The following is an 18,510-nucleotide window of genomic DNA, read 5'->3' on the forward strand; positions in this document are numbered from 1 at the left end:
TTGATAAAAAAAACTATAAACCCTTCTATTTCTGAAAACCTTTCTAATTTACAGCATGCTTTCACACATGCCTAAAACTTTTGCACAGGGCTGTGTCTGTATGTATGTGTGTATATTTGAACGGTTGTGTGTGTGTTGGTATATATATATGTGTGGGTGGGTGTGTGTTTGACCTTTTAGGGTGTACACCCTAATTCAATAGGTTGCGCACACCTATAATTAACACCCAAGCGTTTGATGCCCTAAACACGTTGCATGCCAATTGCTTTACAACCCTCTTCTGTTTTATCTTTTAGCCTTTTTTTGGAGTTAGAGAAAAAGTCATTAGGTGGCATAGGTTGAATGTAACAGTGGGAATATACCACGAGCCATGTGTCCTGTTGATAACTGTATTTATTCATTTATTTGCAGGGAATCTGACTAAACACATGAAATCCAAAGCACACAGCAAGAAATGCCAAGAGCTAGGGTTAGTTCCACCATCTCTGTCGGAGCTGGATGCAGAGGAAGGTAACTTTACATAATCTGGCTAACCAGTGTTTTTTGCATGCCCTTATCCCCTATATTATCAGGATGAGTCTTAACTTGTTATCTTCCTCCATACCTAAGTAAACAATCATATACAGTACAGACCAAAAGTTTGGACACACCTTCTCATTCAAAGAGTTTTCTTTATTTTCATGACTATGAAAATTGTAGATTCACACTGAAGGCATTAAAACTATGAATTAACACATGTGGAATTATACATAACAAAAAAGTGTGAAACAACTGAATATATTTCATATTCTAGGTTCTTCAAAGTAGCCACCTTTTGCAGAAGACACATGTTAAGAGGAGACTGTGTGAATAAGGCCTTCATGGTAGAATATCTGCTAGGAAGCCACTGCTAAAGAAAGGCAACAAGCAGAAGAGACTTGTTTGGGCTAAAGAACACAAGGAATGGACATTAGACCAGTGGAAATCTGTGCTTTGGTCTGATGAGTCCAAACTTGAGATCTTTGGTTCCAACCCCCGTTTCTTTGTGCGATGCAGAAAAGGTGAACGGATGGACTCTACATGCCTAGTTCCCACCGTGAAGCATGGAGAAGGAGGTGTGATGGTGTGGGGGTGCTTTGCTGGTGACACTGTTGGGGATTTATTCAAAATTGAAGGCATACTGAACCAGCATGGCTACCACAGCATCTTGCAGCGGCATGCTATTCCATCCGGTTAGCGTTTAATTGGACTATCATTTATTTTTCAACAGGACAATGACCCCAAACACACCTCCAGGCTGTGTAAGGGCTATTTGACCAAGAAGGAGAGTGATGGGGTGCTGCGCCAGGTGACTACCTCTTGAAGCTTATCAAGAGAATGCCAAAAGTGTGCCAAGCAGTAATCAAAGCAAAAGGTGGCTACTTTGAAGAACCTAGAATATGAAATATATTTTCAGTTGTTTCACACTTTTTTGTTATGTATATTTCCACATGTGTTAATTCATAGTTTCGATGCCTTCAGTGTGAATCTACAATTTTCATGGTCATGAAAATAAAGAAAACTCTTTGAATGAGAAGGTGTGTCCAAACTTTTGGTCTGTATTGTACCTAATAATAAGTTATCACAGTACTGTCTGTATACCATATAAAGCTTTTTAGAATTTACAGCAGTTGTAGTTTTCTTAGTAAATACTTTAAACCATTCTTTTTGAACTAGTAAAATAAGTGCCCATTTCTACTGCCAGGTTTGAAAAGAATCCAAATCATCTAGAGACAGCAAAGAAATGGTACAAATAGTTTTTTTGTGGCTTGCGATTTTCCAAAATGCAACCTGCAGCTTTTTCCCTACTTGTTTTTTTTTTTTTTTTTTTCAATAAAAATTTCAAGTCAAACTTATGTAAATCGAAATCAAAGCATATGCATGGTTTTAGAAAAAAAAACTGTGGAAAGCAAACCTAATATATATATATATATATATATATATATATATACACACACCTTATTTGCCGGCGTATAAGACGACTGGGCGTATAAGACGACCCCCTAATTTTCCAGGAAAAATGTTGGTTTTGGGCTACCCCCTTCCTACTAGTCTTTCTGGAAGCTGAGGGGTAGCCGAAACCGCTGACAGAAACAGGCTTTTTTCAAATCTCACTGTGCCATTACATTACATGCCCCCACTGTGCCATCACTTGCCCCCACTGTGCCATCACTTGCCCCCACTGTGCCATCACTTGCCCCCACTGTGCCATCACTTTTCCCCCACTGTGCCAACAGTGCCATCACTCACGTTTTGCTGATTTGTTTCCAGGCCGGTGACAGTCTCCGTGCTGCGAGCGTCCATTATTTGAAAGCCGCGCCTTCTTCTCAGCGTGTCCTGTGATAGGCGGAACACAAATTTTCCCAGCAGCGCCTCTGTTCTGTGTTCCGCCTATCACGGACTTCCTCTCGTCAGAGGATGAGAAGGCATCTGTGATAGGAGGAACACAGAACAGAGGCGCTGCTGGGAAGATTTGTGTTCCGCCTATCACAGGACACGCTGAGAAGAAGGAGCGGCTTTTAAATCATGGACGCTCGCAGCACAGAGACTGTCACGGGCGTATAAGACGACCCCTGACTTTGGATGCATTTTTTTGCATCCAAAAAGTCGTCTTATACGCCGGAAAATATGGTATATATAATCGGGGTTTGACAAATTTGCTTGGGATCTAGGAGCCAGCTAAAAAAGTTAGCAGCCAGAAACGCGCCCCGTCCTGCTGAGCGTGCGCGCAGAAGCGAACGCATACGTGAGTATACGCCCTCATATAAAATCGGTGTTCAAACCACACATGTGAGGTATTGCTGCGATTGGTAAAGCGAGAGAAATAATTCTAGACCTCCTCTGTAACTCAAAACATGCAACCTGTAGACTTTTTTAAACGTTGCTTTTGGAGATTTTAAAGGGTAAAAGTTTGACGCCATTCCACGAGCGGATGCAATTTTGAATCGTGACATGTTGGGTTTCAATTTACTCGGTGTAACATTATCTTTCACAATATAAAAAAAAAATGGGCTAACTTTACTGTTGTCTTATTTATTCATTTAAAAAAGTGTATTTTTTTCTAAAAAGGTGCGCTTGTAAGACCGCTGCACAAATACGGTGTGACAGAATTATTGCAACGACCGCCATTTTATTCTCTAGGGTGTTAGAATAAAAAATATATATAATGTTTGGGGGTTCTAATTGGAGGGAAGGAGATGGCAGTGAAAACACAGGGGAAGCTCCATTGGCATTGCTGGTTGTCTTGTCATACCAATGGCCACCACAAGGTGGCGCCAGATCACAGAAGGAAGCATGGGCCTGCAAAAGGCCGCAAAGCCGCGGCCTCAATTACCGGCCCGCCGTGTTCATTTCATGATGTGTATACAGTGAAACAATCATTTGTTACATGAAGAGCAATGTCATGAGATGTAGTACATTCGTTATTAAAGTCTCGACTGAAGTTACAGACTAACATGCCGTAAAAAATACTGTAAAAAAAAAAAAAAAAACAAAGAACATAGATGCCTTTTGTAACTTTTATCAGTGATAACCCAAAAATATATTTTTGTATAAACTTTAAACATTTGGTAAATATCTAATAAGTCAAACAGCAGGTCCTTAGGAGGTTTTTGCACATCTTGTCTTCAATAGAACCTGATACAAAATTACTACAGTATAGTACTGAATACGTTTGAGAAGGCTTGGGTGTATTGAGAAACAGAGCAGAGTTACCATGGTGACTACAGCTGAACATGCTGCACCATTTCACAGTGGGGGTGCAGCAGTGATGAAGTTTTTAGTTTGATGGCATTGAACCCATGTTTTGTATGCCAGCCTGTAGTGGCACATTTATTTATGTATTATTTATTACAGGTATTTATATAGCAGCAACAGTTGTACGCAGTTCTTTACATATTGTAAATTTATATTAATCCCCATTGTCAAGCAGCTTTTAAGGTTGATTTTGGTGTGCGGCTGTCCATGAATTTTTTTCATTGATCTCTAGCTTGCTGTTCACACTACTCTTTTTTTTATAGGAGCTGAAGCCTCTGTGAACCTGGCCTTAATGGTCTTTGCATCATGTTATTTAACCCATTTGTGACCACCTAGCACATACTGTATATGCAACCTCAAGGAAGTAGGCTTTCTTCCTGGGCACTGCATATACAGTATGCGCTCCTGTGTTTGTGCTGGAAGCATGCTCGATCGTATGATCTCGGCACTGAGAGGAGGCTTTCACCAACAGCTCTGGGTCTTATTCTAATGATTGTGAACTCGGAGAGCTGGCTTCCAATCATGATCACTGTGATTGGCCAGTCAGTGATCACTACTGTGAAGACCCGCCCCAGTGCTGCTTCTCTTTTGTAAAGAGGAAAAGATACATTGTATCTTTTTCTCCTTGCCAGAGGAGAATACTTTTTAAAGGCCCCCCCCTTTTAGAAGCAGACATAAATGATACCTAATTTAGACAAGCACACACTATGGAGGGATATGCTGTGTTCATACTTTGTCTGAGGTTTACAACCACTTTAAGTTTATGTATCCATTGTTCCATTAATGTCAGTATTATGCCGCGTACACACGATCGGTTCGTCTGATGAAAACAGTCCGATGGACCGTTTTCATCGGACAAACCGATCGCGTGTGGGCCCCATCGTTTTTTTTTCCCATTGGTGAAAAAACTTAGAACCTGTTTTAAAATTATCTGATGGTTAAAAAAAACGATCGTCTGTGGGCAAGTCCATCGGTTAAAAATCCACGCATTCTCAGAATCAAGTTGACGCATGCTCGGAAGCATTGAACTTCATTTTTCTCAGCAGGTCGTAGTGTTTTACGTCGCCGCGTTCTGACACGAACGGATTTTTAACTGATGGTGTGTAGGCAAGACTGATGAAAGTCAGCTTCATCGGATATCTGATGAAAAAATCCATCGGCCCGTTTTTAACGGATGAACCGATCGTGTGTACGTGGCATTAGAGTTATGACAAAGTGTATTTAAATGTCATTTGGGCAGTAGAGCCACAGTTTGCTGAGTTTACCTAATGATTAGTGTAAAGAACAGGGTGAGCTCAGACTCCTCCTTTTAGTCATGCCCCTCTGACACGTTTTATCACGGTAGGGCTTAGTCATGGTCTTAGTCACACCATCTATGGCAAAGTCATACCATGAAATGTGTCAGAGGGGCGTGGCCCAAGGGAGGAGTTAGAGCTGAAGCCGTTCTGCACTCATCATTATCAGGTCCTGTTGACATTGGGTCCTTTTAAGTTTTACATGCTTTTTTATTTCAGAACTAGTACCTAGTAGTCGGTTTGGAGTGAGTAGTGGACGTGGTTTGTGCTAGGCCTTTAGAGTAGTGTATTTGTTTGGTCAAAGCATATTTAAATGTTATCTTTCCAGTAAGGGTACTGGGGACTCTGAAATTTAATTTTACTTATGTACAGTATATAGGTATTCCATTTATGCTATTACTATCAACAACAAGAATATGCTTGCTCTATGCTCACTTTGGTAACTTTAATCTGTTTTGCCAATTCTCAGGGACAAGTGATGAGCGATGGCCAGACAGCGATGCGGTGGAAGAGCACCAGTTCTCTGACTTGGAAGATACAGAAGATGATGATGACTCTGATGAAGATGATGAAGAGGAGGATGATGATGATGATGATAGTCAGGAAGAGAGGAATTTAGATCTCTCTCCAATTACAGCCACCCAATTCTCACCTAATGAATTAAGACAAAACCCTGAGATAGCAGACTTCTCTTCAGCTTGCCAGTTTTCTCCCCAATTACTGCAAACTTCAGAGCCTCTTGAAAAAGATCCCCAGCCCAGAGCAGTTCCTGAACATACCAGAGAGTTACCACATAGGCGATGGTCTCCTGTAAAAGACACTGGAAGTAGCAGTAAACCTGGCCCTTCTCGCAGACACATCCTTCAGAAGAGAGAGGGCTCATCAAAATGCTTCTCCCCAATAGGATGTACCTCTCCTCGCAGAGGGTTGTCTCCTTGTCATCGTCTGACATCAGCAAGAGAAGCGTCGCCTCTGAGATGCATTTCTCCTCAGCACCTATCACCCCACCGCAGTCTTTCACCTAGAGCCTTCATGTCACCAGAACGTGGTTCTTCTCCACCTGCCAGACATCTGTCCCCCAGCAGAGAAATGGCGAGTCTGAGGTATTCAGCTTTTAGAGGTGGCCTAGCATCACCACCACAGTACCCATCTCCTGGTAGGGAGGAGTCGCACCTCAGTAGGTCAGATGCTCAGATCCACTTCAAAGCTCAGCACGGGGTCTTCCCATCTACAGCTCTACCTCACAGGGCTTCTGGTATTTTGGAGGCATCAGGAATAAAGGTAAGGGACACGTGGTAAATTAAACCTGGTTTCTTTGGAATAATTATCCTAAAATAATTATCCTACATTTGCACAAATCTCCAGGTGCCAAAAATCTTCAGCCACATCTGCATTGTGTTTTCCACACTTCTGTGAACAATTCATTTTTTCTTAACCGACTGAGTGCAACATGATGTGCATACAACTGTTATCCAAGGGAACAATATAATAACCCTAGTACCCGCATTTGTCTTGGTGTGTTTACCAAATTCATTCATGCAATAGAAAAGTCAATTTCAGGACCATATAGAATTTTTCAAATGTAGGAGTTATTAAATTGAATACTGTGTTGACTTCTATCCAAAGAAGTACAGACATTTTAGCCATAATCAGTTTCCCAGATTGTGACCTTTAAAGAAAGTATTTCAGCTATATTATGACCTATATCTAATGCCAGCTAGAGAGCATGGAATGATATGCAGTAAAATGCAGTATTATGCTGAAGGGTACCTTGTGTACCTTGTTTGGCTTCAGAAATTGATCCTGTGTTGCCTAGACTGTGGCATCAAATTTAAAGGACAAATTAACATTATCCTAAAAATTCACCAGTCCCCCTCATTAGTTCTTTGATCTATTTTAAGCTAAACCCATTCTCCCTGGTGCCTACTTGCCTTTTACCGCTATCGGTAAGCTTCATTGATGTTTGCATTATTGCAGCAGTAATCTTGTATCCTACTTCTGCACAGTTACCCCCCGTAGACTTGAATGGGTCTTGCTCATTAGAAGTAACTGCAGGGGCAGTGCGGAACAAGGTTTCTGCGCCAAAACTGTAAACTCCACAGGAGGATGCCACCAGAACCTCTGAGAGCCTGAGCTGGCTGCTCCCAACCCCTCTGCAGCCCTGCGCTCCATTGAACGTGGGGGGAGGGGTCAGAGCTGAGAGCTGCTGATTTACAGTCGGCAGCTCTCTGCTCATGGAGCTGTGAGAACTGACGATCGGCAGTGTTCGATCACTCGGTTCTCTGTGTTAGAGGCACCTGGGGACAGATGCAGTGTCAGACCCGATGCTGCATCCACCTAGGTAAGTATGAATCTTAAAAAATAAAATAAAAAAAATAAACAACCCATACATCTCTTTTAACCACTTCAATACTAAGCACTTTCACCCCCTTCCTTCCCAGACCAATTTCCAGCTTTCCGTGCTCTCGTATTTTGAATGACAATTGCGGGGTCATGCTACACTGCACTCAAATGAAATTTTTATCATTTTGTTCACACAAATAGAGCTTTCTTTTGGTGGTATTTATTCACCACTTTTTATTTTTTGCGATATAAGCGGGAAAAAAGCGTGAAATTAAAAAATAAATATATATTTTCTACTTTCTGTTTAAAAAAAAAATCGAATAAAATAAAAAATTTTCGTCACATTTTGGCCTAAATTTATATTCTGCTACATGTCTTTTGGTAAAAAAATCTGATAAGGGTATAATAATTGATTTGTGTGATCGTGTACAGATGTTCGCAGGTGATCGTGTACAGATGTGCACAGATGATCACGGACAGATGTGCGCAGATGATCACTGGGACAGATGATTTTACTGGGACATATGTGGGACAGGTGTTTTTACTGTGTGGGACACTGTTTTGGGGACACTAGACCATTGATCAGCGTGTAAAAAACTGTAAAAAAAACAGCTCATACACACTAATCACTGATCCGTGTGAGGAGAAGGAGAGCCGATCACCTAGCAAACCGGCTCTCTATTTACATCACATGATGGCTGTGATTGGACACAGCCATCATGTGATCAGAAGGGGCAATCACAGAGCCCTTCTGCCGATCTGAGGTACGCCGTGTCCAGTGACACAAGCTCATAGGGATCGTGCGGTTGCTTGATCCCGCTCCTTTTGAGGGACAATCGGGAACATCCACTCAGGAGGAAGCGCCCACCCAGCCGTTTATGTGCAGAGGCCAGGTGGGAAGTAAAATGGAAGTAAACCCATCAATTTTAATAGTTTCAAAAAACAGTTACATTCCCGGCATGCAAGAAATGCTAACTGTCACATTGGTTGTGCTCTCAACCAAACTGTCAAACCATCCAATGGCTGGTGTCATAACTGATCATATGTGCAGCATCATGACAGTTGAAGATTAAGGCTGCATTCACACCTTAGCGCGGCGTTTTGTATCCGCGATTTGCCGTGACAAATTTCAGCGTTTTGTACCGCGATTTGCCGCGACAAAACGCGTCATTTTTTAACCTTGTTTTTGCTGGAGGGGTGATTTACACATTGTCGGCTATGCCGAACGCGGAAGCCGCCTGAAAAAAAAGGTCAGGGACTTGTTTTGAGCTTCAGGCGTTCGGCATTCGGCGTGGAGATGTGAACCATCTCCATAGAGAACAATGTTAAATCACCCCTCCAGCGTATTTTAGGCTGCAATAGCGGCGGGCTTCAGGCGTTAAAACGCCTAGGTGTGAATGGAGCCTTAATAGAGGCCAAGATGGCAGCCTCTTTGGCTGAAAATTATAGGAGGGTTTACTTCCACTTTAAGGAAGCTTGGGCATCACATAATTGAATTTGGGACTTGTTTAGACTGTCATAAATTTCATACAGATGTACTTTAAATGATAAAGGAGAGGACTGAAACCACCAATAGTTGAAGTATAATTGTTTGGTAGAACTTTGGTTTAGGAGGAGAATGAGTGGAACTTTCACTTTTACAGTAAGTTCTGCTTTAAGCAACTGGCCTTTAATTCAGGTTCAATTTTCTGATCACATATTTGTAGACACATAGGTAGATTCAGGTACATTGGATTAAAGTTACGGCGGCGTAGCTTAGCGTGTTTAGGCTACGCCGCCGTAAATTAGGTAGGCTAGTAATGATTCTCAATATACTTGCCTGCTAATATACGGCGGCGTAGCCTAAAGCGGGCGGGCGTAAGGGCGCCTAATTCAAATGTGTTGGAGGTGGGCGTGTTTGATGGTAATGAGGCTTGACCTCACGTTTTTTACGCTTTTATTGAACTGCGCATGCGCCGGGCGCCTACATTTCCCAGTGCGCATTGCGGCTACTTACGCCGCATGGACCTATTGATTTCGACGTGGACGTAAACGACGTAAATCCCGATTCGCGGACGACTTACGCAAACGACGTAAAAAATTTGAATCTCGCCGCGGGAACGGCGGCCATACTTTAACATTGTTATTCCACCTAATAGGTGGAATAACTTTAGGCCTACTAATGCCTTACGGAAACGGCGTAAATCGACTGCGGTGGCCGGGCGTACGTTCGTGAATCGGCGTATCCCCTCATTTACATATTCTACGCCGACCGCAATGGAAGCGCCACCTAGTGGCCATCCAAAATATTGCAATCTAAGATAGGACGGCGCAAGCCGTCGTATCTTAGATATGTTTAAGTGTATCTCTGTTTGAGCATACGCTTAAACATAGGTCGGCGTAGATTCTGAGTTAGGTCGGTTTATCTACTGATAAGCCGGCCTAACTCTACCTGAATCTACCTAACACTATTTAAGTAACTAGGCCTTAGGCCTCATGCACACTGGACGTTTTTGGACGTTTTTACAGCAGCTGTTTTTGGCAGTAGACGTTTTTTTCTACAGTCAATAAACTCTCCATCATATTATCCTATGTGTCCATGCACACATAGGCTGTTATCAGCAGTTTTGGGCAGTGGCGTTTTTGAACAGTAAAAAAAAAAAAAAACACGACTGGGTTCTGAGAAACGTTTTTCAGCTGTAAAAAACGCTCTTGCACTGATAAGCGCTTTAAACGTCAATAAACGCTCAAAAACGTCACTCGCCAGCGTTTATTTTTAACATTTTTGATCCATTGAAAAAAAAAATTTTTCTTCAACCAAAAAACGCTAACGCGGAAAAACGCTATTAAAAAAAGTTGAAAAACTCATTGCAAAGCTACTGACGTTTTTATAACGTTATTTTAACATTCAGTGTGCATGAGGCCTTAAAGGTTTACCTTTTTGTAAAGAAAGAAATGCACCCACATTGATTAGAAATTAAATGGGCGTTTATTTTTTATTTTTTTTTCAATTGGAGCCTGCAAACCAATGAAAATGGCGATCAGTTGATCCATGTGTACAGTGCTCAGGCTCCTGAAGACTATTCCCCAAGCTCAGATCCATACCAATTTACGGACTTTCAGTTATTGGGCTGGGGGGAGCAGCAATGGACTACAATTTCAGTGATGTCACCGCACTTGTGCTTCATTGAAAACGACAGGTCTTTTTGATGCAGTGGCAAATAGAGCCTTTTAATCTTTTTTATTCACAGCTCCTGTGAATGAAAGAGGTGGCTGTGCGGGCTGGGCCAAATTCAGAAATACACAGGAACAACCTCCCAGATTCAGTAAAGGGACAAGGAAAAACGCATATATTGAGAGTCCAAAATGTTGTAGAGACAAAAATGGAGAAATTCCCCCCGGGGGCTTTTAAGCGACATATTGTGTAAGGTATATTAAATTCAAAGACATGGAAATATATAAAAAAAATCTTTACTAGGTTTCTGTATCACGAATAATGAAGATGCAGATAGTTGTAATATAAAATACATTCAGGTTACAGACAGTTGGAGACCTATCTCAACAACAATTAAATGTTAAATGATACAATGGAATAATATATAGTGCCATTGATGAAGTAGCTTCCATAAGAATACCCCGACACGTTTCGACCACAATTTGGTCTTCTTCAGGGGGATTTGTATTCTGGAAAGATGTCAAAAAAAGTATGTTAGGATACTAACATTCAAGTAAAATGCTGGCACCCATAGTACAGATAGTGAGGATATATTTACCGCTCGAAGCATATAGAAGGTGACATGTAACCAGAGATGATGGCCGTGGTGCAGACAAAGGATCCCAATATCCCCATGATGAACGTCCCCCATCACTCCAGGCGGGAGTCAACCAAACACAGGCTTGCAGGGAGTCTCGGGTGTGAACCTGCGAGAAGGGGGGGAGGGGGGCTAGGAAAAACCGACGACACCCATAATGATTCAATATGTATTTGTAATAAGAGTATAAAGTCATTGTGTACTAACAAGATCTTGGCATAAATATGTATAAAAAAATATGATAGAGTATGAAGGTATTGTTAATACTCAAATCAGAATATCATGTTATTATTATTAAATATACCAGAACCAGATTCAGTAAAGGGCAATCTGGGGATGGGAGGGGTGCAGACTGTAACCATGTTTCATGTTATACCCATATTTTGAGTAACATGAAAAATGGTCAGAAAGGTGGACTTGGCCTTTAAAGCTATCAGTAAATTGGCTTTAAGGGTCCGAAGCAGCAACAGCAGTTGGGTGCAGGACTAGAAAAAGTGATTTTCACCACAGGATTATAAAACAGAATGCATTATTGCTTTTTGGGGTTACCTGTATACCAGGGGTTGACAAATTTGCTTGGAATCTAGGAGCCAGCTAAAAAAGTTAGGAGCCAGAAAACGCACCCCGTCCCGACGAGCTCGCGCGCAGAAGCGAATACATACCTGAGCAGCGCCCGTATATGTAAACGGTGTTCAAACCACACATGTGAGGTATCGCCCCGATTGGTAGAGCGAGAGCAATAATTCTAGCCCTAGACCTCCTCTGTAACTCAAAACATGCAACCTGTAGATTTTTTTAAACGTCGCCTATGAAGATTTTAAAGGGTAAAAGTTTGTCGGCATTCCACGAGCGGACGCAATTTTGAAGCGTGACACGTTGGGTATGAATTTACTCGGCGTAACATTATGTTTCATAATATTTAAAAAAAATGGGGATGACTTTACTGTTGTCTTATTTTTTAATAAAAAAAAAGTGTATTTTTTTCCCAAAAAAGTGCGCTTGTAAGACCGCTGCGCAAATACGGCATGACAGAAAGTATTGCAACGATCGCCATTTTATTCTCTAGGGTGTTAGGATAAAAAATATATATAATGTTTGGGGGTTCTAATTAGAGAGAAGAAGATGGCAGTGAAAATAGTGAAAAATTATTAGAATTGCTGTTTAACTTGTAATGCTTAACATGTAATACCAACGGCCACCACCAGATGGCGCCAGCTCACATCTGGTGGTAATAACTTGTAATACCAACGGCTCACCACCAGATGGCGCCAGCTCACAAGCCAAGTCGCCAGGACACTATTTCTAGTCGCCATGGCGACCTGGATTTGTCGAGCCCTGCTGTATACAGTGCCTTGAAAAAGTATTTATATCCATGACATTGACATTTTGTCATGTTAGAACCAAAAATATAAATATGTTTGTTATATTGGGATTTTATGTGATGGACCAGTAATGATGAACCACAGATGTTTTGGAACTATATCTCCCATGATGATCATGCATTCTGCAGTGTAGTTGAGCATCATGGAAAATGTAGTTCCAAAACATCTGTGGTGCCAAGGTTTGCTATCACTGTGATAGCCCAACACAAAGTGTCACATAATTGTGAAGTAGAAAGAAAAATAATAAATGGTTTTCAATTTTTTTTTTACAAATAAATATGTGAAAAGTGTGACGTGCATTTATATTCAGCCCCCTTGAGTCAATACTTTGTAGAACCACCTTTCGCTGCAATTACAGCTGCAAGTCTTTTTGGGGATGTCTCTATCAGCTTTGCACATCTAGAGAGTGAAATCTTTGCCCATTCTTCTTTGCAAAATAGCTCAAGCTCTGTCAGATTGGATGGAGAGCGTCTGTGAACAGCAATTTGCAAGTCTTGCCACAGATTCTCAATTGGATTTATGTCTGGACTTTGACTGGGTCATTCTAACACATGAATATGGTTTGATCTAAACCTATCCAGTTTAGCTTTGGCTATATTTTAAGGGATATTGTTCTGCTGGAAGGTGTGAACCTCAGCCGCCGTCTCAAGTATTTTGCAGACTCTAATGCCGCATACACACGGTAGAAATTTCCGACAAGAAACGTTTGATGTGAGCTTTTGGTCAGAAATTCCGACCGTGTAGGCTTCATCTGACTTTTTCTGTCGGAATTTCCAACAGAAAAAATTTGAGAGCTGGTTCTCAAATTTTCCGATGGGAAAAGTTCTGGTCTGGAATACCGATCGTCTGTATGCAATTGCCACGCACAAAAAAAAATGCATGCTCGGAATCAATTTGATGCAAGCTCTGAATCATTGAACTTCATTTTTCTCGGCTCGTTGTAGTGTTGTACGTCGCCACATTCTTGACGGTCGTTATTTGGCGTGACTGTGTGTATGCAACACAAGTTTGAGCCATAATTCCATTGGAAAAAAATCCACGGTTTTCTTGTCGGAATTTCCGATCGTGTGTACACAGCATTTATAGGTTTTCTTCTAAGATTTCCCTGTATTTGGCTCCATCCATCTTTCCATCAACTTTGACCGGCTTCTATCGTCCCTGCTATAGAAAAGCATCCCAATAACATGATGCTGCCACCACTGTATTTCACTGTGGGGATGGTGTGTTCAGAGTCATGTGCAGTGTTATTTTTCTGCCACACATAGCGTTTTGCTTTTAGGCCAAAAAGTTCAATTTTGGCCTCATCTGACCAGAGCACCTTCTTCCACATGTTTTCTGTGTCCCCCACATGGCTTCTCACAAACTGCAATCAGGACTTCTTATGGCTTTCTTTTAACAATGGCTTTCTTCTTGCCACTCTTCCATAAAGACCAGATTTGTGGAGTGCACGACTAATATTTGTCCTGTGGACAGATTCTCTCACCTGAGCTGTGGATCTCTGCAGCTCCTCCAGAGTTACCATGGGCCTCTTGGCTGCTTCTCTGACTAATGCTCTCTTTGCTCAGCCTGTCAGTTTAGCTGGATGGCCAGGTCTTGATAGGTTTGTAGTTGTGCCATACTCTTTCCATTTTTGGATGATGGATTGAACAGTGCTAAGATATTTTTATTTTTTTTATAACCTAAACCTGCTTTAAACTTCTCCACAACTGTATCCCTGGCCTGTCTGGTGTGTTTCTTGGCCTTCATAATGCTGTTTTTTAACTATGGTTCTCTAACAAACCTCTGAGGGCTTCACACAACAGCTGTATTTATACTGAGATTAAATTACACACAGGTGGATTATATTTACTAATTAGGTGACTCCTGAGGGCAATTGGTTCCACTCAATTTTAGTTGGGGGTATCAGAGTAAAATGGGCTGACTTTTTTGTTTATTTGTAAAAAACATTGAGGACCATTTATCATTTTTCCTTCCACACCACAATAATGTACCACTTTGTGTTGGTCTATCACATAAAATCCCAATTACGATTTTGGTTGTAACATGACAAAATGTGGAAAATTTCAAGGGGTATGAATACCTTTTCAAGGCACTTTCAAGGTACATTATCACATCTGTTTTTACTCTGTTGCTTTGAACCATAATATAAAATGTGTTTTTATTTTATAGAAACCAGGACCATCCTCTTCTTCATCCAGATCCCTCTGCTCAACTGTTATGCCTCACATTTTGCCAAGGAGTGGGGAGAACTTGTACACTCATTTACCCCTGCACTCACAATATCTTCAAAGGACACCTTACCCAATGATACCTATTGGAGGCATTCAGATGGTACAAGCCCGGCCTAGCCCTCAGCCCTCTCTACTGGGTCATGCCTTCCCTGGGCTACAATCAGAAGGTCCTGACAAAGGGGCATCCCAGCAGCCACAAGAAAGAAGTGAAAAGCCACTCAGGACTAACAATCGAGAGGAGGAGGAGGAAGACAGGGTACTATCACCCCCCAGCACAGCCCCACAACATTCCCCAACACCAAGCACTTACTGCCAGACAGCTTGCACTCCACCTCCACCTGGAACAACTCTCATCCACCGCAGCTCTCTGAAAGAGGAGCGTTTGGAAGAAGAGGGATGACCGGACATTATATTGAAATGATCCCAATTTAGAGTTCTTGCCCTGTGACATCTTTGTCTAAGTTACAGTGTGTGGAAACACTTAGGACATTAGAAAGGATTTCTTTTATAATATAGAACAGTCCTGAGGTGTTACATTGGTGCAAATACTAAGATGTGAGTTATGGATTCTTTCAGGATACAGGGTAAGGATCTTAGAGCATGGTGGATTGATGGTTTCACAAAGTAAAGAATGCATTCTTAGATTTGGATTTTAGAAGCATTCAGCTTTGTAAAATGGCTCACCTTGGATACTTGAATAAGCGTTTAGGGTATGACTATGACCTTTGAATAGAGACATTATGGTACAATATAAAGATCCTTGTAGGATGTGAAATAAGGGTTTACAGATACACGTGACCTATATACAGTGTGTGTGTGTGTGTGTGTGTGTATATATATATATATATATATATATATATATATATATATATATACACACACACTGAATATAGATTCCTTTTTCTCCCTGTCTGGGCTGAAGAGGGTGAATGACTTCATTTCATTCCTTTTTTATTTAATAGTTTTATCTCGTAGTTTTTCCCATGTACTTTTTCCTACCCATATGCAGTTTATCTGTGCCTTTTGTACACAATTTACTTCAAAATGGGAAAAAACTGAAGCGGAACTTTGTACGCTGTGAAAGAAATGTGAATCTTTTCTGATGCTTACCTTCTATAAATATTCTTAAGGGGATAAGCAAACTTCCATGAATCCCCCTTGCTGGGCTCCCCCATATAATGTGATCCTGAGATCTGGGTAGCACATGCACTGACGTTTTTTTTTTTTTTTTAAATATGTAGCCTATATATATATCAAAATATATATCTATATATATTGAACTGGGATAGGCATCCACAGCGATGTACAGATATTTATATGAATTTATTTAATTAGCACTGTATTGTCTTTACCGTTTCTGCTTTAAGGGTTTTGGGTACAAAAAAAAAAAAAAGGAAAAGCTTTATTTTAACTTTTTTTATGTTGTAAAAAATCCAGCACTTGTAAAATGTGATTGAAAGCGATACAGCACTTGGTATGCTATACTGTAACGCCAATTGCCTGTGCATAAACACAGTTTTTGCACTGATTAGGAGTACCTGATCTCTGAAGATGAGATTGTGGAATGACGGGGGATAAGCCACGCTGCACTGTGGCACCAAGTTCGTTTTGGTGGTCAACTGCAATACAATGCATTACATAAGCAGTGCTGCCTGGTACTCCTTGTGAGTTGGTTAGCCGTATTAGTTTGTATCATAATATTGGTTAACTACTAATGGATTAACCATCTCACTCATCTACAAGGGAATCATCAGTGCTTTTACCCTTTCTTTCCAAAATGCAGCAATTGCTGACTTGTTTTATTAGGATCTCTTTAAGTTTTTATATAGTGCAATCTTTTCTTTTTTAGCACTTAGGGAAAATATTTCCACGCTGCACCTTATTTCCATTTTGTTTGTGTACTTCTCATGCTTTTTCGTCTTAATGCTTTGCTCAGCACTTGAATTTTCTCTCTTTTGTCATACTTTTCTACTGATGCCAGGTCAGGAGACCACTGGGTCTCCCGCTACCTAGTCCAATCTACATTTATAAGACTTTATTTCTCTTAAATTCTTCTCATGGAAGTAAAATGTAAGCCTTTAAATTAAGCACTTTTGCAAGCCATTAGAATCCTTTTATTTATTCATGGGTATTTTTTTTTTATAATTTTCATTCATTTATACATATTTTCCCATTCATTCTCAGTGACGTGAATTAAAGCACACTTCCACTCAACACTGAAAATTCAGTAGGTGTGCTCTTGCAAGTAATAGGGGGAGGAGGAGGTTTTCCAAAGGCAGCTTTACAGAACGAAAGTGCAGGCTTTAGACAAACTCACTATGTGCTTGCAGCTTCTTTTGTGAAATGCCCTTCCGGTGGAAAACGGTCGTTTTGTAGCCATTTAATATGCACCTTGGAGCAGGTCTACATAATATGCGTTTTCAGTGCAGAGCTGCTGCACACAACATTTATCCCAAATGTATGAAAAGTAGGTCAATAGGTTAGTCACGATTAACGAAGTTGAAAAGTCAAATTAAACAGAGCAAATCCATTTGTTAAATAAGCAGCAGATTTACACTGGATAGACATTTGATTGACTCCTAGCCTGTCTTTGTAAATCTCCCTGATGTTCTTCCTTACTGTGATGACACCACCAGCATCTCCACATTTCACACCATTTTTCCCAGTGGAATATTCGAAGTTTGGCTGCATGGGAACAGAACTGCCATTGGATTTCTTTCTCAGAAGCTGCCCAGGCATGCGGTGCATGTGATTCACTCAACAACCAACCCAATACTGAATTCTTACGTTGGGTGAAATTGTTTCTATAAGGCCATAACATCACATGCTGATTCTTGCATATATGTATGTTGGTGTTACACGTGCACAGATAGGGCCTACAAGCATTGTGAAAGGTTCTCTTGGCTCCAAAGCAGTGTGGTATGCATGTATTGGGGAAGGAGCGGGCTCCTTTGTACACTTTTTATATTGCAGCAACAAAGTAAGGAAGCAGTATATTGGATTTCTGTGTTTGATTATTGCCTGGTTACCCTTCCTTTTCATTTCAAGTAATACTTCTGAAGCAGAAGGTTATATCTTTTATTCCAGAATCCATAAGTGAAGAAAGGGCTGTTCATCCTTTGAGCAACATTGCTTAACCCATGGGTGCTCAACCTGTGTCCCCTCCAGCTGTTGCGGAACTACAAGTCCCATGAGGTATTTATTGCAAGCTGCTGACAGTTACAAGCATGACTCATAAAGGCAGAGGCACGATGGGAGTTGTAGTCCTGAAACAGCCGGAGGGCCACAGGTTGCGTACCCATGGCCTAACCCTTTTAGGCCATGGGTACTAGTATAAAACTCTTTGCTCAAAATAGTTAAAAATTATGAATATTCTTTTCTTGTATTTAAACTGAAGGCCTCTGTTTTCTTGCATGTATCGTAACCGACACACCAGTTCCATAATACTGTGTGTTATTTGGGCTTTCGAAACTGGCAAGGTATATGTTCTTTAAGCAAAAATAGCTTGTCAATTTGTAGAAAGCAAGCATGCTACCTCAGCTGAAGTGATATCAAAATAGACGATATCAAAGGGCAATTTTTTTATTTCAAAATAATATAGTCTGTAGGTTGTACAGAAATGGGTTAGGAAGTTATGCTCAATGCCAGAGCTGATAGTACAGATTTTTTGCAAATTACTCTTACATTGCCACCA

General features: G+C 40.9%; 1 protein-coding gene and 1 long non-coding RNA gene across 4 annotated transcripts in view; one reads left to right on the plus strand and one right to left on the minus strand.

Moving 5' to 3' along the window:
* Nucleotides 1-15,632, plus strand: part of HIVEP3 (HIVEP zinc finger 3) — a 163,071-nt gene extending 147,439 nt beyond the window's left edge. For all 3 annotated transcript variants that reach the window (XM_040337931.1, XM_040337933.1, XM_040337932.1), the window contains 3 exons: nucleotides 412-510; nucleotides 5,539-6,350; nucleotides 14,755-15,632. In XM_040337931.1, coding sequence (XP_040193865.1) covers nucleotides 412-510; nucleotides 5,539-6,350; nucleotides 14,755-15,216 — 1,373 coding nt within the window. In that variant the 3' untranslated portion in view covers nucleotides 15,217-15,632. The remainder of the gene's footprint in view (nucleotides 1-411; nucleotides 511-5,538; nucleotides 6,351-14,754) is intronic.
* Nucleotides 10,847-11,358, minus strand: LOC120927337. The gene is made up of 2 exons (XR_005747070.1): nucleotides 11,165-11,358; nucleotides 10,847-11,075 (listed from the first exon to the last, which is right to left on the minus strand). It is a non-coding gene; the product is annotated as an uncharacterized LOC120927337 (long non-coding RNA).
* Nucleotides 15,633-18,510: the final 2,878 nt, after the last annotated feature.

This window comes from Rana temporaria, chromosome 2 (genome assembly GCF_905171775.1).
Source record: "Rana temporaria chromosome 2, aRanTem1.1, whole genome shotgun sequence".
In the NCBI taxonomy this organism is placed as follows: Eukaryota; Metazoa; Chordata; class Amphibia; order Anura; family Ranidae; genus Rana; species Rana temporaria.